The 27,805-nt window shown below is 46.9% G+C and overlaps 1 protein-coding gene across 5 annotated transcripts in view; it reads left to right on the forward strand.

Moving 5' to 3' along the window:
• CDHR5 (cadherin related family member 5) overlaps positions 1-27,805 on the forward strand; it is a 317,423-nt gene that overhangs the window by 156,220 nt on the left and 133,398 nt on the right. For all 5 annotated transcript variants that reach the window (XM_069624043.1, XM_069624044.1, XM_069624045.1 and 2 more), the window contains exons 7-8: positions 201-377; positions 21,020-21,110. In XM_069624043.1, coding sequence (XP_069480144.1) covers positions 201-377; positions 21,020-21,110 — 268 coding nt within the window. The remainder of the gene's footprint in view (positions 1-200; positions 378-21,019; positions 21,111-27,805) is intronic.

The following is a 27,805-nucleotide window of genomic DNA, read 5'->3' on the forward strand; positions in this document are numbered from 1 at the left end:
TCTGATTGGGTGAGCAACTAAGGAAATGGATTTGAACCCTGGTTGAGTACGAACGAGTTGAAAATGTGATGCCGCTTTCTGACTTGTATACATGACACCCAACCATGTAATAAGTAACACTGAATAGGGAGTCTAATAATCCATGTATAAAGAAGCCATCCTCAGGCCTATGCACTGATGCATGTGTGTTATTTTTCCAGGACACCAGTGACCCCAATGCCAACATCAGCCACACGGCATCTGCCACCATCAATGTGACCATCCTGGATGTGGACAACAAAAACCCTTGGTTCAAACCCTGCAGGTTTATCGATTCTAGCAAAAAGATCTGCCACAGTGATGGCTACAAGGTCAACGTCACGCGTTCAGTGCAAGCGGTAAGTGGAAGGTCAGCTCGCTGTGAAGGGGCATGGGGGGAACGTAGCGGCCAGCAGCAGTGGTAGAGTCAACGTGTTGAGAGTACAGCACTGAGTATTCTGACTAGCCATACAAAATCAATCATATATTGAAATCATTATAGAAACTCCATAAGAGTATATTCATTCGCAGGCCACTTACAATATAATGATTTGATTAATGATGAAAGAACGGCTTTTTATTTTTTCTCAAGCCACAGGATTTCTAATTGGTTTACTATCCTTAATCACATCACGGGAAAGTCACCCAGTTGCCTGCCTGCACATTTGCTCTTTGTGTTGCAATAAAGCAGGGTCCTGACCATGAATCTTTTATATTTCAAACTTCCAGGAAGTGTGATTCATTTTCTATAAGTATCGGCGAGGTGATGCCTAACATCGCCACAATGGCATCTTACCACTATGGAGCTGATTCATGGAATTTGTGCGGCGAAAAACGGGATTTGCAGGGAGAACGGTGCACAAATCCCTGTTTTTCGGTGCACAAATTCCATGAATCAGCCGCTAAGTGTTAAAGGAGTGCCATATAAAACACTTCCATGAATCAGGCCCATAAAATGCCTCAATGCCAACCCGTTCACGCGCATTCTGAGAACTCAGTGTTCTCGGGCATTTCCAATTGGAATTCATGGTTTAAAAAGTATTCTTTAACTCATGGCATTGAAATGATTTGTAAAGTCACCAAACACAGGGAGTTGTGCAATTTAGCAGCTCTTCGCTAAAAAGTATATAGTTTTGGGAACATCTTCAAATATCAGGACTTGCAATTCTACGCATACCACAAAAAGAAAAAGAAACTCTGAATTGACATTGTGTAGAAATATTTTCTTCATATACAAAACAGTATTGGAAATAAGATGTTGATGCAAATATATGCAATGATAATAAAAACTTGACCAAAATAAAAACGAATTGGAATTCAGATCGCCCATTTATTTTATTTGGAAGCCCGAACCTCCATTTTCTTGCTTCTCTTTCATGTCATCGTCACTTTTGGAAAAAAAAGTGTCAGTAGTCTATTTTTCGGCACAAGAGTAATGTTCTGATCGTGCTAATGTATTGTTTTTTTTTTCTTTTTCTTTTTGGTTTGTGGTGGGTACTCCATGTGCTTCGTCGCTTTTCTCTTTTTCCACCACTCTCTTTTTTTTATTTTTTTTTGGTAGAAAAAAGGCTCTATAGAGCGCTACGGGTTGTCGCCTACTTCCGTTGTTTAGGCGATTGGCATCTGACTGGATTTTTTTCTTTTAAATTCTCTGGATTTTTTATCGGTGCTCTGTTGAGCGCGAGGGAGGGGTGGGGATTAGGGGAGCACACCGCTTCAGAGCGGCCAGCAGTGAAGAGAGAGCTAAAATCAAACAACCCAGACAGGTGAAATCAAACTGCTAAGCAGCATAAGTAGCAGGCTAATTATACAAAAGAGCGAAAGGATTTCTAGGGAAGCTCCTATCAAGCTCCTATTTTAAGTGTCGATCATTGGAAGTGAGACGCATCCATCAAACCAATCCAGCTCACGTGTCTATAAGGCGGCAGAGTCTGGCTCAGTTACGTCTCATCCACGCCCACTTGGAAAGGCGTAAAGCAACTCCTAAGGCACGTTTTGTCCTCATTAGCGCTCATCGTTGAGTTGTTTCATGGTTCAGACATTAAGTGGGCAAACAGTACAAGTGAAGACAGAATCCTCGAAGCATAGGACAAACCATAACTTATTCAGAAGAGGGGAGGTCATTATGGCTTTCTATGGGCCTATTTTAGGTTTTAGAATATCGGTCGCACCCACGGCACTCTGTTTTGCCATTCCACAAGTTTGTATTCTGGGAAAGTATTCCAGCCCTGGATTGTCAAGTGTCAACCTCACACATCCAGAAAATGACACAAGCATTTGCCATTGTTGTCAGTTTTGAATAATATATGTGTCACTCTACCTTGCATGCTCTTCCTCTATCCCAAGTGGACTTGGGTAACATTTTGCTAATCCAAAATCCTTTACCACTTTTCCAGACATGGTAAAGGCCTATGTAATGTTCTGGCTTGGCACTGATGGCACTTGGTATCAGTCAATCACTAAGCGAACCAAAATACCCAATGCGAAAATGGCGAAGTTTAGTATTTTCGGATTTGGCAGCAAATATTTGTGGCTGTTGGGTTAGGATGGTTAATTATCTAAGGGGAGAATGGAGTGGGGCTTCGGGAGTCTCCCCCCACATATAATTGCACGAAGAGAAAACAATAAAATTCGGCATGTTTGCATTCAGTATTTATTTTCTCAGTAATCACACAGATCCATGGCACTTCACCAATTCCATTCTTTAAGACTTAGCTGCACTTTACATGCATTAGAGCATTCCAAGAATTCCCAGTGTAATTCTTCCATTTCCCACAGATGCTCTGCATAAAATAGGAGCATTCCTTTCTCTGGTTCCAAACAAACGAGGCAGAGGGCACTTGCGTCAGATTTAGAGAGGCATGGAAGAGCCCATAGACCGGGCATCTGGTTTAGACCTCACGATTGGTATTTGGCAATCAGACTAGTCAGATCACTTTCGAATTCCAGTTCCTTAGGCCACACAAACCTGTCAGAAGATCTTCATTTTCAGCACCTTCTGGAATACGTGAAGATCATGCTGTTGTCCACCAACTCAGTTTGTGTTTTTCGTGCCTCGCTTCCGTGGCATTCCTGGTGGAAAGCAGCAAGCATGATTTTGCCTTCAGTCATGGCTTTCATGCTGAGGGAGGGTGGGACAGTATTGGTGACTCACCTTGCCCTGGCATTTTGAACCGTAAGGTAAGTATGCCTTGTAGGTCATGCATAGCATCTTGACGGTGGACTTCTAATCTAAAGGGAACCACAGTAAATGCGGAATATGTGTGTGTGTGTGAGAGAGTGAGAGAGAGAGAGAGAGAGAGAGAGAGAGAGAGAGAGAGATGAGGTCTGTCTGTTTTAGCACTGGTAACTTTATATTTTGCAGCTGTCAGAGTTGTTTCAATATCTTCACGGAAAGGCCAGCATACATGATATTACAATAGTCCAAGCACAGGAGCAACTGCCTACTGATTTGGCACCTTTAGGTGGGATTAAAAGGGAAACCTTTGCTTCGTCTCTCGTTGCCAAACGTGCCAATGCAGCGAATCGCATTAGGTTGCATCGCATACAAGCCAGTGGCAAACAACTTTCCATCCCACCCGCCTGAAAAACTGACCTCTCTGTAGTCCTATGCAGAACCAGAGATCACATCATCAGGCTCTAATCTAAGGCCAAGGCAAGAAGAAAAGAACCAGAAAACAAGCCATCTACACACCAGAATCTGCAAAAACATGCCAACCATATCAGCACACTACAGGTCGGCCCCATCACTCCTGTGTTTCTGGAAGAAATTGACAAGCCATGCGTGCAACTGACTAATGTGATAATCCACCTTGTGAGCATACCTAGTTAGTGAGCTATCATCTCCAAAGAGAGTTTTGAAGGGAATTTCCCCTTCCCAGCCACTGCAATTATTTGCAAATCATTGTAAAAATTGCATTTTACAGCACCTTTTCCATATATATATATATATATATATATAGACTAAAAAACAAATATTTTATGTGATTATAAAAATAGTGCATAAACCAGTTCAAGAATTTTAAATCTGAAACAGTACCTAGCAAAAGCATTCCTGTGCAGAGAAAAATATGTGTATGCACAAAAAAGCATTGAATGCTTAGTAAACCATAGGTTTAGTTATGGCTATTCATTTGTCGACACTGCTCAGAGACATGCAAAAGTGTTTTATGCCATTCAAAAAACACTCATCATCTGTATTACAAAATACAAATATCACTTATCATAACCTATGTGGCTGGCAAAACATCCAGAAAGAATACATCATTCCAAGATGGCAACTAAAAGGAATGTGTAGAAAACTGCCACTTTAATAAAGTAATTCAAGGCCAGGAGAACATGCCTCTCATAATTTGTGTAAGGGTGATAATGGCATCGGAGTAACTGCACCACACAATATGAAGATCAGAATTGCGGTGCCTCTGTTTACCATGCACCTTGCATTGTCCTGTGAATAGAGCTATGACGACAGGTAGCCAAAACCAGCCATACAGATAAGAGGCATACACACCACCCATTGTTTCTCCCTAAAAACAGGAAAATGTGCCCAATAAACATAGGAAATAATGAACATATCGGAGTCTACGCCCCGCTTCTACCCAAACATCTCCATTGATATTTAAGAATCAGTGACCTAAGAAAGAACTCTAATAATATAATTGCGGGGCGTGGCCAGCAGCGAGATGCGAAGGGCGTGAGTCTTTCCAGCTCCCGCAGCCGCATTAATCATCCTGACCAAATCGCCTGTTTCCTGAGGACTATTGGACCCAAAACGACTCTGACTGGTGCCGGATACCCTGGGGCACAACTGGCGCAATTTTGGCAGAAATCGCCCCTTGAATCCCAGAGCTGTGGGCACGAAGAGCTTCGAGCGAGCGCGGATCAGCCCGCCAAAAGATGGCCGCCTGCGCGCGGTAATCAACTCGCCGCGGGAGAGCGGGGCTGCGCGGCGGTGTGACCCTGATCGCCACCGGTTCTCCAAAGGCGGTGGAGGTGGAGCGCGGCCCCTGTGGAGGCTCCAACGTCGCTCCGGCCCGTGGGCAGCCTGTGTTGGAAAGATCGAGGGGACGAGAACACGGGAAGCCCTGCTTGTGTGCGGCGCTCTGGGCCCTGGCGGCCGGGCCCTGAGGCGGACCCCAGCATAAGGGGAGAACCCGGCACCCGAAGGCAGATCGAGGGCCCCCTGCCCTGCGGACCGGCGGAGTAGGGTGAGGCGTCCCACCCGCAGTGCACTTTGGCGTGCTGCTCCGGCACCGGGTGCCTCGTCTCAAGAGGCCTGCGTTGCGGTGCAGGCCCCCGTCCGCCGGACGCTGAGGGGGCTCGGAGGAGCATAGACGGTGCCGAACGCGCCGGCCCGTGGGCGGACCCAGAGGCCTGCGTTGGGTGGCAGCTGAGGCGCAATTACAACCCTTCGGAGGGGGCCCACAGGAGCACGACGCCCCACATGAACTACAGCTGCGCAGACTGAGGTGGGAGGTCGGGAGCGCTCCAGCACGACACAGCCAGGACATCCTGAGCACGCACAACCTGGTCCCTGCTCCGGTGCTCAACAGAGAAGTCGCATCACTGCCCGTTACTCCTCGCATCCGTGACAGCCTCACACCGCTTGACCCACGTCAAGGTAAAGAGGCACCTCGCACCCGGGGACGCGCGGCGGGCTGGCCTTGCTGGGCAGCCACTGATCCACGCACTTCGCGGGGCGCCTCCCGAGCCGCGCATCACCAGACCTGCCAGCAGCGCAACACCGGCGACCCCCCCTCCAAGTGCAACACCATTGCACACAGCCCCCAGCTAGAAGCACAGGGATATCCAGAGGGAATCCAGACAAAGCAGCAAGACTCACTGGTATCGGTCTGGACACGTAGGGTCTCGTTCAGAGCGCCTACAGACCATAAAGAAACGAGAGGACAAGGCATACACCGTCTGTGGACCACAACACAAGGACTGTATCTGCGCGGCACAACAGAAAGCATGGGGAAAGATAGAGCGAAAAGGCTCCACACTCAAAGCAGAATGGACCAATATACCATAACCTCGCCGCAGGCCCTAGACCCCCACTCGCTATCTACAGAAGAAGCAGAGACAGACAATGTAATCTCTCTGAAAGATGTAATGGCCGCCATTGCGGAGTCCCGCACGTCCATGGAACAGAAGATGGACAGAATAAGCATGGATGTATCCCTCCTTAGGCACGACCTCCAAAAGCTAACGGCGCGCACCGGGGAGGCTGAACAACGCATCTCCACTACAGAAGACGGGATTCACAACATGCGACAACAACTCCAGCACGTTACATCCAAAATCAAGGTGTTGGAGGACAGAATTGAAGACGGAGAAGGCAGGTCTAGGCGCAATAATGTGCGCATACTCGGCATTCCCGAGAAAGCGGAAGGCCCCTGCATGGAGCTGTTTCTGGAACAGATGCTCACCGACCTTTTCGACCTAGACTCCTTTTCCAAGTTCTTTTCCATAGAAAGAGCGCACAGAATGCCGTCTGGCAGGCCGGTGCCAGGGGCACCCCCACGAACAGTGATAGCACGATTCTTAAACTTTAGAGATCGGGACGCTCTTCTACAGCTCGCACGTGCCAAAGGCACGATCACCTTCAACGGCTCCAAAATCGCCTTCTTCCCCGATTACACCAGGGAAGTGCAGAAAGCAAGACAGTCCTTTGACCACCTCAAAAACAACTGCAAACAATGGGCGTGAAATACGGCCTGCTTTTTCCCGCTCAGCTCAAAATTTACCACAAAGGGACTACAGTTCACTTTAACGACCCCAAAGAGGCATGGCGCTGGGCTGAACAACACATAGAAGGAGATTGGTCGGCCTCCCGCAGCAGGAATGGGAGGAACTACAGAACACCACCCGACCAACAGCACGCACTCCGGCGGCCACCGGCTCAGGTTCCACCAGAGGACGGGGGGGATGACCCCTGCCTCGGCCCATACCGTGCCCCGACACTCCGCACTAACAACGAGCCGAACCATTGCCCCAATAGCAGCACACCTCAACGTCCAACCTAAGGTAACTCATATTTGCTTAAAGCAGCTGCGGGAATGCCCTGTCTCCGCACGTTAAAGGGCCCCTGCCCCCGACGAAGACAATCCACGGCAGCACTAGCAGTGGCAGTTCCCCCCTAGTTGCACCTCACGAGGGGGAGCCATCTGTACTTCTAATTCAGTTTGTTCTATGTGAGTTGTCCAGTTGACAACTTGTTTTTCATGTTTGGGCGACAGATGCTTCTAGTTGGGAGGAGTATAGGGTGGGTGGTTATGGTTTTGTTATGTTTAGTTAAGGGAAGGGCCAGTCAAGCACGAAACATATTAAAGTCAAACAAGGGAGTAACAGCAAACGAACACACTGAAACCCGGCGCCTGGCGCCGCCTCCTGTGGCACACACTTTCTCGTCCGTGACTAGTCATGGCAGCACGCAACACTAGGGCCAACATTGGCAGAACAATCACATTTTTTGGCTTGGAATGTCAATGGGCTCGGCAATGCAATCAAACGCCGACTAGTAGGGCAATACTTGAAAAGGCAAGCTCCAGATATAGTCTTTCTAGTTGAAACACACCTTGCAGGCACAGAATGTTCTCTATTCAAACGCACAAGCTACAGACTCGCACTCCATGCAGGCTTCACAATGGGCTCACGTGGTGTCCTGATATTGATACACAAAAACCTCCCCTTCCACTTGCACACAGTGACACAGGACACCGGAGGCAGGTACATATATGCGACGGGCACGCTCTGGGGTAACTCTGTCACACTGCTTGCTATCTATGCTCCACCAACTTTACTAACGCCACTACTCACTGACATTTCCCCCGTGATCACAGAGGACACCTCCGACATTACGATAATAGGAGGGGACTTTAACGAAGTCATGGACACAACCCTAGACCGCTCACACTTGCGTAACAGAAACCCTGGTGTTCATACCAAACTCGCCACCTTTACGAATGCCCTGGGTCTGTGCGATGTATGGAGGGACCTCCACCCCGAGTCCAGGGAATATACCTTTCACTCTGGGGCCCATGCCTCGCTTTCCAGACTGGACTACTTCTTTATCCCATCAACCGACTTACATAGAGCACAAGAGGCATATATATTACCAAGGGGCATCTCTGACCACTCCCCGTTGGTACTAGAAATTACAACTTCTAGACCGTCCCCCCCCCCCGAACTGGCGTCTGAATAACTATTATTTGAGTAATCCGGACCTGATAGAGAAGCTCCAAGATTCGACCGAAACATATTTTGAGTTCAACATGGAATCTGCATCAGACCCTGGGTCACTATGGGAGGCGTACAAAGCAGTACTGAGGGGGGAACTTATCTCATGGACGTCCGCATATCGGAAACAGCACCTGCTTAAGGTACATGAGGCGGAACAACAAGTTAGACTGGCAGAAGAATCACATATTACCCATGACACGCCCGAGACGAACCGAGCCATACTCCGAGCTCAGAAACTGCTCCAGAACACAGCACTTGACAATGCCAAACACGCACACACTGCAATGAGGGCACGAGTATATGAGACGGGCGATAAAGCTGGCAAGATGCTAGCGTGGCTGGAACGTAAGGAGCAGGGGCGTAGCCATGTTCATCAGTTACAGGTGGGGAGTTTAGGTCCACTAGTGACAGACCAAGACATATCCCGGGGTTTTGCGGACTACTATGCTGAACTCTACAAGAAACCCACCGCCCGCATGGACACGTCAATAGTGGAGGGAATTAATTTCCCCACTTTGAATGAGACACAACTAGAATTGCTGGAGAAGGATATAATGGAAGACGAGGTGTCGTGTGCTATGTCTGCCCTCCAGACGGGCAAATCCCCAGGCCCAAACGGCTTCCCAATTGAACTGTGGCGGAAGGTGGGGTCCAGCGTAATCGCCCCACACTTACTGAGAATGTATCAACACGCAAAAGAACGGGGCATCCTATCTCCAGACCTAAGAGAAGCCACAATAATTGTACTGCCCAAACCAGACAAGCCCCCCGACAACTGCAATTCATACCGGCCCATCTCACTTATTAACAGCGAAACTAAAATCCTAGCTGAGATACTGGCAGATCGTTTGCAACAAGCGATACCCTCTCTGATTCATCCGGACCAATGCGGCTTCATGCCCCAGAGATCGACACGCATGAACCTCCACAGACTGCATGCGGCACTGGAGAAAGCTGACAGTATACAAGGCCCGTTGGCCTTGCTGGCCATCGACTTCGAGAAGGCCTTTGATTCGGTACGATGGGATGCCATCTGGCACATAATGGGGCGAATGGGGTTTGGTGGAAATTTTATGAGCTGGGTGCAACTACTGTACAGATGCCCGACGGCCAGGACTAGGGTTAATGGCTGGCAATCGGATCCTTTCAAGCTGGGCCGAGGCACTAGGCAGGGCTGCCCTCTGTCAGCATTGATCTTCGCAATAGCCATCGAACCCTTGGCTATTCTCCTACGTGACACACCGCTTTGGGAGGGCTTCCGCTGGTCGGAGACATGGGAGGACAGAGTCTCACTCTTCACGGACGACCTGCTTATTTACTTAAAAGACCCACGTAACTCCTGTCACAAAGTAACACATATGCTGAAGAAATATGGAGCCTTCAGTGGCTTACGCGTGAACTGGTCCAAGTCCATCCTATTCCCCTTGGGCAGCGTGGCAGCCGCTCGCCCCGCGGACTGCCCCTACCAAGTCACGACAGAGCACTTCAAATACCTAGGGGTAATTGTCACGAAACGTCTCACAGACTATGTGGCGCTGAACCTCCACCCAGTCGTGACAAGATTTGCAGAGGACACCCGCCATTAGACCTCCCTGCCGCTAACACTGATAGGTAGAGCTGTCCTATTCAAAATGATCGCACTCCCCAGGTTTCTGTACATCCTGCAAAATGCACCGCTGCATATCTCACAGCATGAATTCCTCAAGATGGACCGTATCCTTCGTAAACTGCTATGGAGCGGAGGTCATCTGCGGATTGCTCTCTCTACCCTTCAAAGATCCATCTGGGAGGGTGGGATTGGGTTGCCTAGACTGCAGACGTATTACTGGGCCAGTCAGATGGCGGTGGTGAATGACATGCTCCATGGGGACCGAGATCTGCCGCACATCAAAGGGATCGATACTCAGTGTGGAACCTCACCCCTGGAACTCCTGTATCGCGGTCGTTGCCGCACACCAGCCCTCAACATGAACACTCATGTCACACGCATCTGGACGGAGGCACACCGCTACATAGGATGGGATGCAAAACTGACTCTAGCTCAGCTTCTGTGGAACAACAGCCTTCTCCCCGAAATACAGAAACTACCCAAATGGCCCGCGTGGGCCCGAAGCGGTATTGCCAGAGTCGGAGACATAATAAGGGAAGGGACAATGGCCCCGTTTGAAACACTGCATTCTGAATTCGCCCTCCCTCCTTCTGAGGAATACCACTATACTCAACTGAAGCATGCAGTGCACGCACACCGGCAGATCTTCAACGATACTCCAGAGTGCACCCCGCTGGAACGCAACATTGTGCAGGATCAAATACAACGGAAAGTCACTTCAACCATGTACCAAGTTATCACATCCTTTGCCACGCCCGAACTGACCAGCCTAAAAGCTAGATGGGAGCGCGACGTGGGCCCACTTCAACCCGAGGACTGGACAGAGGCCTTGATGTATCCCCGGGAAGTGGCCATCTCATCGGGACTTCGACTCGTCCAACTCAAAATCCTACACCGCATCTACTACCCCAGAGTGGCACTCTTCCGATGGGGCAGAACCCAAGACGCGCGATGCCTACGCTGTAAACGGGAGGAGGGAACTTTCTTTCATATCATATGGGAATGCGACAAAATACAGCAACTATGGAAGAAATGCTGTGACAAACTTTCCCGAGTCATAGGCAAGCCAGTACAATGGGGACCGGCCCAGCTCCTGTTAGGCATTTCCAACGAAAGTGATCTGACCCGCCATGAGAAACTACTCTGTTCGACCGCGACAGCAGTCCTCAGAAGGAACATTGCGCAGCTATGGGGATCAGAGAGAACACCCTGTTATGACCAATGGGTCACAGACGTGGACATCTGTGTGATAATGGAACGCAGGGTGTATGCAGCGAGGGGATGCCCGCAAAAAGCAGACAAAATTTGGCAGAGATGGGAAGAGGACGGCTAAGCTTCCGACGAGAGGTAACAAACAGGTTGAACTGAGTGGGCGAGGCGACGCCGGGTAGACGAACCCGGCACGCACAAGCTGATTCATGTGCTCCCTTATCGAAGACTTGATGGTCCCGTGGGCTAAGGCCCCATATTTCCCTTCCCCCTCCTTTCCCTGAAGTTGTTTTATCCCCCCTTTTCCCTCCCTCTCCCTGTAATGTATAGATATGTGTAATGTTTATTCATGCCTAAAATCAAATAAAGTCTTTGATTAAAAAAATAATATAATTGCCCAATCTCAAAAGGAATTTTAGGGGAATCAAACATCCTTTAATAAGCATAACCTATCCCTAATATTGGCAAAGCTAATTACGGTTCTGCTCCCTAAAAAGTCATTTAATTCCAAGTAGGGAGTAAAATCATATTAGAGCCCTACTTGTCTCATTGACATAGGAAATGAAATGACAGGACACATAATACAGCCTATAGTTTTACTCACCATTTGTCATCACAGCCTAGACAAAATGCAACAAGAGCCTTACTGAGGTTTCCTATAGAGCACTGTTGAAGAAAGTTAAATATGTTTGCCTTTTATGTTAATAGCAGCAATGCTCAAAGGTACAACAGATTGAGTTTCTTCTTTTCTAACTAGAGACCCCTCTTCTGCAATTCACTGTTATCGGTTAAACAAGATGCAAAGGGATGGAAAGGGCACCAAGCACAGAACACATGATTATATTGGAAAGCCCTCAACTGCTGAGCATAGAAAGAAACAGAAGGTTCAGTTTACTACACTTTTGCTAGCATTTCCGATCCTTTAGAAAAACAAACACTGTACTGTACTGAAGAAGTTACTGATTTGTTCTCCATCCGCTCAGAGTATTCTCCTATGCCCGTCTGCCCTCGCCCCTCCCGTCTCCTGTGCTAGCCCCCAATACTTGTTGACAGGCACTTTAAAAAGTGAGGGATTGCAGCAATAAAACTCTCACTGGGATGTTTGCGTACCCACCATACTTTGCAATAAATACATATTAAAAGCCTCACAATGACATTATAGGCAGTTTAAGGAAATGCCATGAATCTGCATGTAGACAGTTATTTTGCAGTGCATGCAAGATTGTTTGCAACACCCTCCACCCTAATGTTGTTGGGTAGGATTATACATGTGCTCAGTGAAACCATTTGTGCAGAGCAAAGAGCTTCCATATAATTTGTTAAGGTCTATGTCCAATGTAACTCTGAAAACCTGGAAAGGATGCAAATTGTGTGAAAAGCAATCTTTCTGTCTGAATGTCCGTTGAGTAATGGTAGGCATAGTCTATACTCATTATCCCTTGCAGCCCAAATAAAGTATATGGCATTATTTCTCTCTACTTATAGGGTCATTTTACCAATTCTAATGTAGGACACACTGAGCATGACATTTTAATATTTGATGTTTATGTGTTAACTTGCAAGGGTACCACTTCAAAGCACGTGTGGCACATGTGCAAAGAATGGGAAGCATATGATGAGGTTACATATCCAAGTAGCCTGCTTACTTACAGTCATTATCCAACATTCTCACCCGAGGAAGGGCACTCAGCCAATCAGGTGGCTAAAACACAAGGGGGAGAATACACATGCTCTGTCCACTGTTCCAGCCACACAAGCCCCTTACCCAGTGGCGCCATCTTTTTTTCTTCAATTTGGGGAGCAAACAGGGAGCATCTCCCTGTTGCCTCCCCATCTTCCCACCCCCCAAAACAAACTCAGCCCCTTCCCCACCCCCTTCCTTGCTCCCCACCTTCCTGCTGCACCAGAGCTTTGTGCTCCGGTCCCAGCGCCCCTCCCGCCTCCCAGCCGCCGCAATAGAAATGGAAAAGGGACTTAGTTACCTGCCATGTCCACCCCTCACTGCTCGGGTGAAAGCCATATTTGAGCTAAAAGTTGGTTTACATAGTCTGGGTGATGCTTTTGCTGAGGCACTGCGATTCACAGATATGCTGGTGCTTGGACGTTATTCATATTACAACAAACATAAAACAAGTGGACGTAGGTACAAGTCTGATAGCCTTTTGCAAGCTCAAGGTAGGCAAAGTTAAGATTGTCTGGTAATATCTAAATGTGGCTTGGGACGGAAGATAGTCTAAAGGTATAAGTGGGGTAGAGTCAAGTACGGAGTAATGGGTGGGGAGGGAAGGTTATTTGGTTAATGTGGGCAAGGATATTATTGTTAGATCTTCTGTTCATGGAGCCACATTCTCATATTTGTTTTAACCATTTGAGGCTGGATTCTGATTTGAAGTTTTTAAGGTCATGCTTGCAAAGTATGGTAATGTAAATAGGCTTGACCAGAATTGCAAGGCTAGTTCTTATAATTTAACTTTACTAAGAGTACAACCAAATGTCAGGCCACTGCTGCGGCTTGTGCCTTATTAATTCTTGAGAAGGTGGGAATTGTCTGTGTGAGCTGTTAACACTCTTCTGAGTTGCACACAGAAGGTAGCTGGGCAAGCGCATATGTGCGCAGCTTATAAGGAATATTGCTGGTGATATGGAATTTTACTGTGCAGTGTGTAGTTTAAATGGATACTGTTTATGGCTAACATTCTCAAAAAGCATCACTTCAATTCTTTACCAAATAGGCATACACTACTTTCACTAATCCAGTCTTGACCATGTGGATGTACATTTGAAAGGGCAAAAACACATTGACTTTGAAGAGCCAAAGGGAGAGAGCAGAGGTGTATTTTGGGGACCCACTGGTTACTGCTTGGGTATCTGACATTGGTAATTCCTATTTCTTTGGTTCAGCCCTATCAATGGAATGATCTCCCCATGACAGCTGTTTCAGTCCCCCCTTTGTACCCCTCTAGGCATGTGATTACATCGCTCCAATCTTACGCATTGTAAGCTACACAGGGAGACCCTGATAGGCAGACACCATCAGACTCAAGTCTTCAATGATGAAATCTGCACAGTTCCTATCTGCCAGATCTTGGTTTTGGGGATATGCATAAACACAAGAGTGTGCAAAGCTGTGCGCACATAGTGGTAAGCAGTGAGTAGGGAGAAGATGAAGAGAATTATGCAATGTAGACCACAGAAGGCTATAATGTGCATCTTCCTGGTTTTCTGCGCTTGCCATGGCAAACCCTGTCAATCACCTTATTTCCTATGAACCCATATCATGTAAACTGTCTCAAAACATTGTTCATTGATCTATGGCAAGGCAGTTTACTGCCAACAGAACACCTTCATTTTCAGTGAATTCTGGTGGCGTTGCGTCAACGTGCCATGCGAGCTGACCTGCAGTCTTTTCATGAGGAGACTGCACGTCTTTTCGCATGACTCGTTGACCGCGTTGACGCACTGGGACAGCTCACCAGGGCCGGATTCCCCCGTTTTCTGGACCTTGTTCCGACCCCCTCCTTAACTGAACCCCCTATGCGCCAGTCGTACTCCGTGCCATCTTCCCACCCATGTGTCACCTGGGTGCCCTGTGGAGCTGCCTCTGACCCTGTGGCCAGGATGGTGGTGGACACATCCCTGCCACAGTCGGGAGTCGGATGTCCAGCAGGGGTGGCCACCTCAACAACTGCAACCGAGCTGGAGGAGGATGTGCAGGCAGCAGGAGCCAGGGCACTGGCAGCGGCACAGCAGCAGCAGCAGCAAGGTGGGAGCCATGATGGCCCGGGGCCTTCATCATCGGAGGGGCAGGCATCGGCCGGAGGGCAGGAGGACCCTGGACGGGAAGTGTCTTCCGTGTGGCAGTGGTTGGGCCATGCGATAGATGCGGAGCGGCAGCGGGCGGAAGAGGCACGGCTCACGATGGTCAGGGCAGAGAACTCCATGCGTAGGGCCCTGAGGCGGGCCGAGTGCCTCGAGGCCATTCGCAGGGACCTGGAGATCCAGATGTCATCATCCCTGCGAACCCTCGGGGCCTTGGAAGAGGACCGCCTCCGGGACATCGAGCAGGAGTTTGATGATGCCCTGGCCCAGGACATCAACAAGTGAGCCGTTGGACTTGCCCGCTGCCCTTGTAAATAGTTAGTTAGTTAGTATTAGGTTTCCTTTCGTTTTTTCTTTATTTTGGACCGCTTGGACAATGCACCACATTTTTGTATATAGTTTTTTACTAGGTAGTAGTTTTTGGTAGGTTTCATTTCTTAAATTGGGCTCATGGACCCTGGATTCTTCAATTGTACATAGTTCTACATTGGATTAATCTTTTTTAATATTTTTTTGTGTTCACCATGGAGCAATGGTTTTTACTTTTATTTTCCCTTGGATTTGATTTTTTGGACTGTGACTTTGGACAACATTTCTTTTTGGATTTCTTTTGCTTATGTTTTCTTGATTTTCATTATTTATCGGACATGGACCATTTCTTTTGTTATTCCCATTGTTGTGTGATTAATTTGATTTACGTTCATGTTATCTTTAATATATATTTTTTTATACTTCCATTTGTGGTATTATCTCATTGGTTTCATGCATGTCATGATATGGGTTTTGACATTCACTTGCCCCCATTGTGTATGTGTGACGGACATGTGTTCATTTACATACTTGCCATTGGGGTTGTATCGTGTAATTGGCATTTCTATGTGGGTGGATGCAATACTTGGGTGGGTCTTTGGCATGTGAAGGCTGGCCATAAGGGCCAGGGATCTAGATTGTGATGACGTGTTGGCTGGGGGACATGTGTCGGGGCCTGCTGGCAGGTGCCCTGCATTGCTGGGGGGTGGGTGTGCAAGGGGACATGAGTGGGGGCCTGCTGGCAGGTGCCCTGCACTGCTGGGGGTGGGGGTGCAAGGGGACATGAGTGGGGGCCTACTGGCAGGTGCCCCGCACTGCTGGGGGGTGGGTGTGCAAGGGGACATGAGTGGGGGCCTGCTGGCAGGTGCCCTGCACTGCTTGGGGAGTGGGGGTGCAAGGGGACATGAGTGGGGGCCTGCTGGCAGGTGCCCCGCACTGCTGGGGAGTGTGGTTGCAAGGGGACATGAGTGGGGGCCTGCTGGCAGGTGCCCCGCACTGCTGGGGGGTGGGTGTGCAAGGGGATATGAGTGGGGGCCTGCTGGCAGGTGCCCTGCACTGCTTGGGGGGTGAGGGTGCAAGGGGACATGAGTGGGGGCCTGCTGGCAGGAGCCCTGCACTGCTTGGGGGGTGGGGGTGCAGAGGGACATGAGTGGGACATGAGTGGGGGCCTGCTGGCAGGTGCCCTGCACTGCTTGGGGGGTGGGGGTGCAAGTGGGTAATGCGTTGGTGATCACTAGTGCAAGGTGACATGTGGCTTGGCTGGGGGGGCATGCCCAGGGGTGCAGGATAGTCCCCTGTGGTGTGGGCTGCCTGCATGGGCCGTGGAGGGTGTTGAGGGAACACCTGTGAGGACCCACACTGGCAATTCACGTGTAGGACTCCCCTGCACCCCGAAATACACGTACCCCACTCGCACAGGGCCTATCGAATGTGAAACTTCACGCGCACCCCAGTAATACACGTACCTTGCTGAAATCGTGTGTGGAACTTCCCGCGCACCCCAGAAATGCACCCACCCTGCTGAAATCACGTGTTAAACTTCCCCGCTCCCCAGAAATACACGTACCCTGCTGAAATCGAGCGTGGAACATCTCGCGCACCCCAGTAATACACGTACCCTGCTGAAATTGCGTGTTAAACTTCCCCGCACCCCAGAAATACACGTACCCTGCTGAAATCGCGCATGGAACCTCCCGAGCACCCCAGTAATACACGTACACTGCTGAAATCGCGTGTTAAACTTCCCCGCACCCCAGAAATACAGGTACCCTGCTGAAATCGCGTGTGGAACTTCCCGCGCACCCCAGTAATACACGATCCCCGCTTGGCGTTTGCTGTTTGGCAGCCTGTATACTGGTCCAGGGTTAGCGCAGCCCTTTGCGCTGAATTAGGAATTTTGATGGCTTTTCCTTGCGCGAGGGCGTTCTTGGCGGCGTAACTGGCGCTGCTGCAGGGTCGCTGCGCCACTCTGCACCACGGCCGGTTTTGGAGGCTAAAATCCATGAATACGCTGTGTGCGGAAATGGATTTTAGCGCACGCGGTTGGCGCAGACATTCGCACGCGCACACTGTGCGCCAGCCGCGTGCACCACTTTTGTGCGAAATTCTATGAATTACCCTGTTAATGTATGATTCAGCTCAAATTGGCTTGTTCCTATTTATGCCAAGATTCACTATATCTGAAAGTGATTACAAAACCTTTACAATTCATGTGCATTTTATGAAAGGAAGTGACATATTCTCTAGTTTTTTGGTGCAAGTGATGGGATGCGTGAGTGCTGGAACCCTGTCTTACATTGGTGCCTGTGCCTGTAGCCTGTCCCCGATATTAACGATTGTATGCAAGGACACTGGCCAGCTCATCATTTTCACTACTGCATAACCCCACTGAAATGCACAGGTCACTTTTGTAGATACAATGATTTGCGCATTTTTAAAACACATACAGATTTTAAAAACGCATCATCTCTGCTTATTTCATTTGTGTCCATTTTGATGTCGCCATTTTATCATTTTCTTCACCACCATTAATACTGAATTCTAGGATACTTGTGAAGTAAAGTATCCTATAATTCAGTATTACTAAAAATATGTTTTCAGGACGAGTATATGTAAGAACGGCTCAAATTCTAGTTTGAAAGTTTGATGCCATTTCAATCCTCTGCTTTAAATGGTTTAAATGTTTTTGACCAAGTCAAGCCTATTTTGATCTGTAACATCCATCTTGGAAGGATGACCACCTCTTCATCTCCAAACAGGTCAGTTATGGCTGCTCTTGGCAAAGCTTTCGTATGTAATTGAGGGTCTTAGTAAGTTCAACTATTCACAACCTCTTTTTGGGCAGTGGTTTGTCTCTGTATCTGGGCCTGAACAATCCCAAGATGATTCCACTTGTCACTGGTGGCTTCATTAAACTCCAGAATCCAAATAATAAAATATCTTTATGTTGATCTGGTGAGGCTGTAGATTGGCCAAACAAATGGGTTTCTTTGCCTGGTTCCTCGACCTCCCGTGGGACCCGCCCACCTTAGCACAGGCATCCCTAACAGCCATGGCAATATCCAAACTAGAGAGTGGTAACCTCTACTGTCTAGTCTAGCCTAAGTGTTTGGTGGCCGCCTTACTGCTAAAGCCTTCTCTGTCTTACTCCCTCCAGGACCTCCTGAGGGTTTGCTGCTCTAGCATTCTCCCAGGATCTTATCAGTATGATTCAAGATTTTTCCTGCATCAGCTGCTCTCCCTCTTTCTGCCTCTTGCTCTCTTTCACTCCTCTCCCTGATCTCACGTCTCATTGCTCTACTTCCCATTCTCCTTCTCTGCCCTCTCTCATTCTCTATATCTCTACCTCTGATCTTCACATGTACCCTCTCCCTGTCGCTCTCTCTCTCCCTTCTCCTCCATCCGATCCCCTCATCCTATCTCTCTATTTTCCCTCTTTCTCTAATCTTCTGTCCCTCCGATTTTATCACACTCTCCTTCCCACACTCTCTCTTTGTGTCTCTCTCTTCCTTTCCCTCCGCATACTCCCTCCTTTCTCCAACCTCTCCTTTCTCCAGTTACCCCCTCCCTCTCCTTCTCCCCTTCCTCCACCAACTACTCCCTCCATTTCCAACTACTCTCACCCCCTCCATACTGTCACCTGATCATTCATTCTCCTATCTATCACACCCGTCTCTCCTAATACTTACACCCTCACACTCTCCGCCAACACTTATTCTCACAATCACAGCTTCACTCTTCTAGTGTGGTACTTCTTTCTCTCACATTCGATACCTTACCTGCACTTGTTTCCAGCACTCCCACAGACTCCTCAGCAATCCACTCCACTTTCCATCCTAATCCTGTACTCTCAATCCACCTCCTGATCTCACCCGAACACCTTTCACTCTGCTTTGTCTCAGCAGGTCCTTTATGCTTGTGACTTCCTGTTTCCTCCATTCCTTCCCCCTTTCATTGGCTCCATGACTCAACTGACTTCAATTGCCAATCTAATCCTGTACTTCTCCCTGAGGCAGGGGCAACACAAGGTAACATTTCATAAACCCATTTTAGCCCCAGCCCATCTTCATGTGTGGGTCGCTGTGTGGCCCCTGCAGTCCTTTCCGCTCTGTGTTCGTTCTGCTTTTTCTTCCTTTGTCGCAGTAAGTAGTATTAGGTTCCAATATTCTGAGGTTGATTTTTTTCGCGGAGTCCCATGGGGTTCAGCGTTGCCAGTGACTCCTTTTTGCTGTTGATTCTGTTCACTCGCCACCTCATGGCATTCTGGAACTTGTGATACTGCAACCAATAAGAGAGTATTCTGGCCAGAATTGGTCTTGTCAGACATTAGCTGATAAGCAGTGGTATCAATGTTATTATATGAGGCACATTGAGGGGGTTCAGAGCCTGTAGCCCTTCCAACTTCCTCACCCCACCTCTGGAGTAGGAACTGCTCTGGCATTCACCTTGTTTGGCCGCATACTCCATGTTTAGAGGGGTACCCATTCCCTCCTGACATGGTCAAGCCCCTGACTGTGTCACAATTCTCAATCCACATAGGAAAACATTGTGATGTTTGGTTATTTTTTTTTAACTACAATCAAGATTTTTTACTCATTAGTACCCGGTTTGCGTCAATCAGCTTGTAACAAGCAAGCTCTTTAGCCTTCGCCAGATCGTTACCAGCCCGACAAAGCCTTTGTCAGGCTGGTCGCAACCGCGTTCTGGCTGCCATGGAAAGGGCGAAAGGACTAAATGTAGTCTCTTCTCCCCGTTCCCTGGCGGCCATTTTATGTTTACTTTTTTTAATATCCGCCATGGAAAGGTAGAAGGGACTATGTGCAGTCCCTTCTCCCTCTTCGATGGACGTTTTCTTTTTTATTTTATTTTTTATTTGTTTTTCAATCACCACAATGGAAAGAGAGAAGGGACTGCATGCAGCCTCTTCTCCCCATCCCATTCCGCTGTAGCCTTTTTTTTTCAGCCTCTAGATGCCATCTCTGGCAACTGAAGAAAGACACTATTAGTAGCCTGGTCTTACGGGCCAGGGGTACTAATCGTAATTACCTTGGAGCCTTAGTTAAGGCCATCGCTTCGCTCGGGCCTGTAACTATGGGCCCTGGGGCATTACCTGAAGCAGTAATGCCCTCTCAGCTCGAAGCTTATGGCTTAATTATGACTGGAGTACAGTATGGAGTAGAAATTGTTCTCTGCAGGAGCAAAACAGAAAATCCGATTTATTTTTACATATCATTTTGTACAATATGTACTTGTTGAAAGTGTCATGCATTTTATTTATATGATCGTTTTTAGCCATAGGTCTAGCCGATTGGTGCATTTAATCCAGCTTCAGCATTTCATAATTTAACATCCACAGAGATAGGTAGAGGTGCCCTAGAAGGCATGGTAAATTTTGCAATCAGTGAGAAGCAGATTTATTTGAAGAGCTGACATTTGACTGCCATTTTGGTGCCGGTTCCTGGGTAGAGTTTCATTAATACTGATCCCTTGCATGCTGACAAAGCACCTCTACAGTGTAGTAAAGCGAACTAACTACCTTTCTGAAACCGAGGTGTAAGTCTTTATGCTGCTATCTTGGTAATGTTTCCCTCTCTAATCAGCATGGTCCATGCGCACAGTTCATTAAAGTGACTGGCCCACAACACATGGCAAAAATCATCAGACAAGTGGCCACATGCATGGTAGCCAATTTACCAATTTATCCGAAGAGTGGGGTGGGCGAAAGTAGAAGACATGTTTAGCCGGCATTTGTTGGATTTCTGTAAAATGTGAACATTCTGTAAGATGTTTGCCTAATTAACTTTTGCATTACAGACTGGCGCCCTGGCACTGGATCCGGGGCCTCTCTATGCCGTAGATGGAGACCAGGGTATTAATGAAGCTGTCACATATCACATTATTTCGGGTAAGTGATCATTTCTTTATCTGTCAAATCTGTTTCGTAGTCAAGTTATCACTGTGATGAGTTTTTTTCTCAGGCGTAACTACTATTTGAGTTCCTAGCACCAGGAGGGCATCACATTGCAATGGTAATGATGTGCCCCAGGAATCCCAGAATGCAACATCACACTCAGAGGTGCAGACTTTCTTAAATGCTGGATGAAACCGGGAGACGGCAACCCTGTGGATATTTGTCTGGATCAGGGGTAATTTACTATTGTCTGAAAATCTGTGAAAGTTGCACCTGATTCCAAAAAGATGTTAACTTACACCCAAAATTGGTGGTCTGAGATGGTTGTTCTGAGTTAACTAACTCTATGGGCCTCATAACGAGTATGGAGCTAGCCATGGTGCTATTAGCTCCATGGCTGCCTCCATACCGGGATCCAATACCGGGTTCCTTCAATGAGGAATAACCGGGTCATTCCAACATTGGAGGACCCGGTAATTCCTCCTTGAAGGAACCATTCCCCATTCCCATTGAGCCCTATAGGGCTCAATGGGAATGGGGAGGGAGCTAATAACGGGCACGTTACTAACAGCCCGTTATTAGCTCCCGCTTCCCCTCGCGTGACACGGAAAGGATCTTTGGTTTTACCAGACGTCTGTTCCGGGTCCCGCAAAGGGATCCTTGTAATAGGCGCTCCCGTAATGAAGGGTGCCGGTCCTGTACCAGCACCCTTCATTACGGGAGCGCCAGGGTAGTAATGAGGCCCTATGTAAGATGAGAACAATGAAATAGTATTCTCGCTCCAAAATATTTTTCCACCACATGTCCCTTATTATGTCACACATCTGGCACTTTTGCATACACATCCATTCCCTTTTACTCCTCAAATCAAAAAATAAAGAGGTCATTAGGAGTTGGGCAGACTTTGTTGTACTAAATACTGCTGGCGGTATATTGTATCTCTTCCAGAAGTATTTCTGCAAATCCTCCCTATTAAGAATTTGCCACTGGTGGAGGTGTTATTTCGGTATGACGTCGTTTCATCGCGGGGTGTTCTTTTGATGTTTTTTTTTTTACTGTGAATTTGTTTACGAAAATCCCATCGAATTTTTTGGGGGGCTAGAAAGTTATATATATGGGGTGTGAATGTTTGGGAATACATGAAAAAATTTAAGGGAATGGGGGCTTGGTGGGGGAAAATTTCAATGGGTTTTTCGTTAAAAAATCTGCAGTAAAAAACCCAGCCAAAAAGCATTCCAGGATCAAATGACATGGAACCATTATTTCTGGAACACCTCTGGTGGTATTCCTGAAATTCCACTTCTGTCAGTGGAAACATCTCAAGTATTTTTTTTCTAACTTGATGTATTTGTTTATTTCCACCTTTAATGTGATGGTGGAGATGGATAGTGTGTATATTTTTTAATGCAGAAAAGGGCCAATAGTGATCTTTTTATGGGTTATGTGGGTAAGGTGGTGAGGGGGACTTCAGAAAGGCTCACCTTTTCAGCCACTTATCATAGCCCTTTCTAAAAAAGAAAGTGTTTTATTGTATCGAAGGGAGGAAACAGTGTGCTTCCCTCCGGTACAGTATGAAAATAAAAGCCAAACATATTTTGGGACCAATTTGGAGCTTCCACTTCTGATGTGGAGGTACAAATAGGCAGACTTTTACAAAAGCCTACTGGAGGACTTTACCTCTGGCGGTATTCTCCTGGACTACCATCAGAGGTAATGCATCCAATCCGTGAATACGATGAATGGTAGTTCCAACAGGATTTTTCGACTACCACCAGAATTATCGTTACCGTGAAACTCTTAATGATTGACTTGGAACGTTCAGGTGTAAACGTGCAGAAGTAACACACGTTTATAAGGCACATTGTTCGGTGAATGCATGTGAAGGTAAACATTTATGGTTGTGTACCTCTAACTCATCCAGACACTGCCTTGACACACCAAAAACTCCGTGGTGTGTCCATGCTATGGAGTGGACACGCCAACTTGTATTGGTCTTAAAAGAAACCAAACAAAAGTCCTAAATCCTTTTGTGAATCTCTCGGAAGTCGCTTTGTTAATTCGTACTAACTTTCTCATTAGTATTTTTTCCGGAATAAGTTAAACTTATTCTGGGAAAAACATGTATGAATTGGCCCATAAATGTGGCAAGGAGAAGGTAAGCTGATGAAGAGGGTCCATAGAAAGATGTCTATGTAGATGATGCCATTTGGGATGTCATCTTTGATGTCTTGGGTGTTAGTCTTAGCAGTGCATGGCGGTGGGGCGAGTTATGGTTGCATGGCGTATCATAACTGCAGATTTCTTTGGCTTTTCGATTTTACCTTACAACCATAGTGTCCCTTTAAAAAAAAAGTGAGTCGACAAACCGGTCAAAGAGATCGCTACTTTTTTAAAACTACTTTTTGGGCAGTTTTTAAAATCTACTGGATGAATTAACACCAAATTTGCAAAAGCACGCTTTTGGGACTAGGTCGCCGTTCCTTACACAAGTTTAGTGCTAATCCGTCCAGTGGTTTGGGCTGTGGCCACGAGCAAATTACTTTTCCATTCATGTCTATCCGGATTTCAAATGCTTTGGGACCCCACCCCTACAACTTTGCCCCTCTTCACAAAACCACAAATAACTTTGCAAAGTGATTCAGAGTTGGCTGTGTAATTTTTTTTACAAAGTTACGTGAGGATTTCTTGAACAGCGTTAAAGATGTAAGCCACCCAAAAACTGTTCTTCCTATGGGATGAGCAACTTAAGCATAACTACAGGGTCACTACCGCAGACTCTATGTAGCAGTAAAAAAAATAAGAATAGATAGAAGTATAAACATGTTTAATACTAAGTGTTATGAAAATAGTCAATGTTCACATTTAAATTTACAATTTTTCTCATTGTAATGACACATTATTTTCTAAATTACAAGTTTTATCAAAAATACTCACATTCAAAAGAAAGTACATGCCCGTGTGCATTATGATAATATATAATCTAAGAATTCAAAGTTTGGTTAATATGTAAAACAAATTGGTTACCCAGGCTACATAAATTAATATCCTGCGTTACATTTAAATAAACAAAGGCAGAATACATTGTGCTGTCTAAGTATGAAATATGTACATATATATTATGTTAAAAAACAGAGTTGTCACATTTCAAAATGTAATTAATCAAACTATTGACATCAGTGATATCATGCATGATGTAATTAATGATGCCATCAGTGATGTCATCAGTGATACTATCTGTGATGTCATTGTTCTGGTCATAAGCTACGCGACAGGGGCACATAGTTAAGGTGGATTTGCTTGAAATGTGATTGCTGAATTTCAGGGGGTTTGTTGCGTTAAATCTGATCACCTTAACTCTTTCCCACCTAAAGTTTTTTCACTGAATTTCAAGGGTTTTGGTATACTATAGTATCTTCTGGGACCATTAGCCATGGTCTTCGGCTGTGGCCACTGCACATGTTGCACCAATAGGTTTCTTTGGGGCCAACTATCCCTGGCTGAAGGGGAGCTATTGGTTCATAGCAATGAAAAAGAGACCAAGTCCCTTTTTCTCTGGTGGCAGCCATCTTGTTTTTATTATTTTATGGGAAATGGGGCTTGTACAATACACATGCAGACTCACTCCTCATAAAAAAAAAGAAAAGTAAGCCATTCACCACCCGGATGAACCCTGGGCTGTGAATGTCTATCACCCCCTTGTCGGGGGCGGGCATAGCCAGTAAAAGCTCACAGCCCTTGCTGAGGCCCTCGCTTTGCTCGAGCCTGCCTAGGCTCAGGTTGGCGGGCTGTTATCGGCCATGTCTACTTCCCGACGCAGGGGTTATTGCCATAGTGACGCCACATCAAAGGATGCTAAAATTCCTAAGTCTGTTTCGAAGTGTAGATCTTCCTCTAAATTCATCATGCTTCTAGTGTCTAGTAAAAATGTTTTGGTGGTATACTAAGACTGAAACCAAGTCAATATAATGGCAAAGGAATTTTCAAGATGGAATCACATCATGAAAAAATGGGTCTGCCCAGTGAATTTAGCAGATCACTGTGTGTTTTCAGGAGTATGTTAACGTTAGGTGTTGTGGGGTTTTATTTTATTTTTGGGAATTTGGTTGATACAGTCTTCGTTTATGGCATTTGTCACCAACGTGAGTATTTCTCCATTTATACTGTCCGTGGGATATATTGTAATTCTCATACACTGAGTCTAATCTCTGAGTGGAGAACAGTTGATTTCATTGTTGCGTGTAACTCTTCCACTAACACAAGCATTGTCTTACCTTTTCATTCTAACAGATCTCATATCTGTCTTCCATTCTATATCAATCATCAGTGGTTCTTTTCCTCTCCATCCAGGAAGTCTATTGTTCTTTCTTTGTCACAGTCATCCACTTTTTCTATGCCTCCATATCACACTCATAACAATCCATCTATGCTGTGAGAAGTCTTCTCTACACTTTATGTGTGGCAGTCTCTAGAAGGGTACTGATATATAAAGGACAGGGGTAACTAGTGTTCCCTTGGCTCACCTGTGTGCAGGAGCGGTTGAACAATCAAGCCAAGTTATCAGGTCAGGTGAGGGGGCGAGGCAAACAAAATATCAGGGGGATAGGTTAACACTTTGAATTAAGGAATTTCCACACAGAAGTATATCTCAAATACTTTATCTCTGTTTAAAGGTGAGTGAATCTTTATGAATAATAAAGAGTTGCACAACGGGCAAAACATAGAAAATCCAAACTCTAGAGCTGGTGGCGTTGATTAGCTATGAACTATTTGGTTAGGTTCAAAAGTGGAGCTGTCATCTGTATTAATTTCCCTGGGGTCAGTTCAATCACTGGTTGGTCAATGGGAGGCCTCTGGATGGGCAGTGGGGGGGGGTCTCTGATCCAATCCCTACCAATCCCCAGTACAGATCTACACTAATCTATAGGGCCCTGCACTCGATTGTACAAAGCAAAGCTGAACACCCACAATTAGACAGAAGACCAGACAATGCAGACATGTATGTGGGTTACTTACATAAGACCAACAAGGTATATGCTGTAGCCTGCCCTTGATGGACTCAGGGTTCCCCATGGAGCACAAACAGTATTTACATATCTCATGAGAACTGAAGTTACGATTGATGTGGAAGTAAATCAGGTAAACAAATACAAATAGGTAATAGGACAAAAACAAAACGTGCATATGTTTTGGACGGTGATCCAGGCACACTAACCTGATTAAACACTAATGTATCATGTGGAGATATTGGGCCTCATTACGACCTCGGCGGTAGCCATGCCGCTATTGGCGGCATGGCTGCCGCCGAAATTGCATCTGGGTCCGGGTTCCCAGAATGGGGAATTACCGGGCCATTCCGAGTTTGGAGGGCACGGTAATTCCTCCCTCCAGGAACCCAGGCCCGGACCTTCCCCATTCCCATTTCAGCCTCCATAGGGCTGAATGTGAATGGGAGAGGGAGCAAACAACGGGCCGATTACGAGTGGCCCGTTGTTTGCTCCCTCTTCCCCTCGCGAGACCCGGTAAGGACGCCTGGTTTTACCAGGCGTCCTTACCGGGTCCCGCGAGGGGACCTCGTAATGTGGCAGAACGGGTTTAACGGGTCCGCCTCCTTTTGCGAAGCCCGTTAACCCATTCCGCCAGGGTTGTAATGAGGCCCATTGTTTTGGAAATGGATAAGAGTCCTGTAAATATATATTTTAACAAGAATTTTTGTTCGTATTAAATCACTGAAAGATTCCTGCTGTCCTCAAATACTGTGTTCCTTAACTAATTCTGAACATTGTTGATTATTGTGTGAAAATCGTGTGAAGTGTGGACACCGGGTCTAATCACCCTAGTCACTTTTCTGTTAGATTATTAACCCACCTGGGTAGATCAGGGCCGAGCCAGGAGCCTTAATATTTATTAGTGATGTAAGGAGAGAAGGAGAGGGTGGAATTGAAGATGACACCGAAGGTTCTTAGCCTCACAGGAAGGAGCAGAAAGAGGGCCCAGAGTGGCTAGCCAGAGAGAGAGAGGTAAAGAGGGAGCAGGTGTCTCAATGAGGAGGATCTCTTATCATTGGTTTCACACCATTCCTGAATTGCAGCCAAACAGTCTGGTATGAGAGAAGAAGCAGGGGTGGCTGAGGTGAGCCTGAAAGAGAGCTGAGTGTCATCTGCATGACATTGAAAATTGGAGTAAAAAGTAGCAATGCAATAAGCAAGAGGTGCCAGGTAGTGGTTGAAGTGCCAGGGAGACAGGTTATACCCCAGGGGAACACCACAAGAAGAGAGAGAGATAGAAGATAGGAAAGACTCCAGTCGGACCTGAGAGAGTCGGTCGGTGGGAAAGGAGGTCACCCAGGCCAAGGTCTGATCAGTAATACCAAGGTTGTCGCGGAGGCGATTGAGCGGTTGGCATGGTTGACCGTGTCAAAAGCAGAGCATAAATCAAGGAGAATCAGGCAGAAGGGAGATTAGAATCAAGATTGGAGAGCAAGTCTTCACGGATGTTCACCAGAGCCATTTCCGTGAGTCTGGCAGCTCTGAAGCCGGACTGGTGGTCATGGAGGCAACAAACAGATTCAGTATGTAGATTAAGCTGGGAGATGGCCGGCTTTTCCATGATTCTACCCAAGAAAGGAGTGATGGAGATCGGGCAATAGTTAGCCATAGAGGAAGGAACTGCCGAGGGCTTCTTTAGAAGGG

This window comes from Ambystoma mexicanum, chromosome 11, assembly GCF_040938575.1.
Source record: "Ambystoma mexicanum isolate Mex_15411 chromosome 11, UKY_AmexF1_1, whole genome shotgun sequence".
NCBI classification, from domain to species: domain Eukaryota; kingdom Metazoa; phylum Chordata; class Amphibia; order Caudata; family Ambystomatidae; genus Ambystoma; species Ambystoma mexicanum.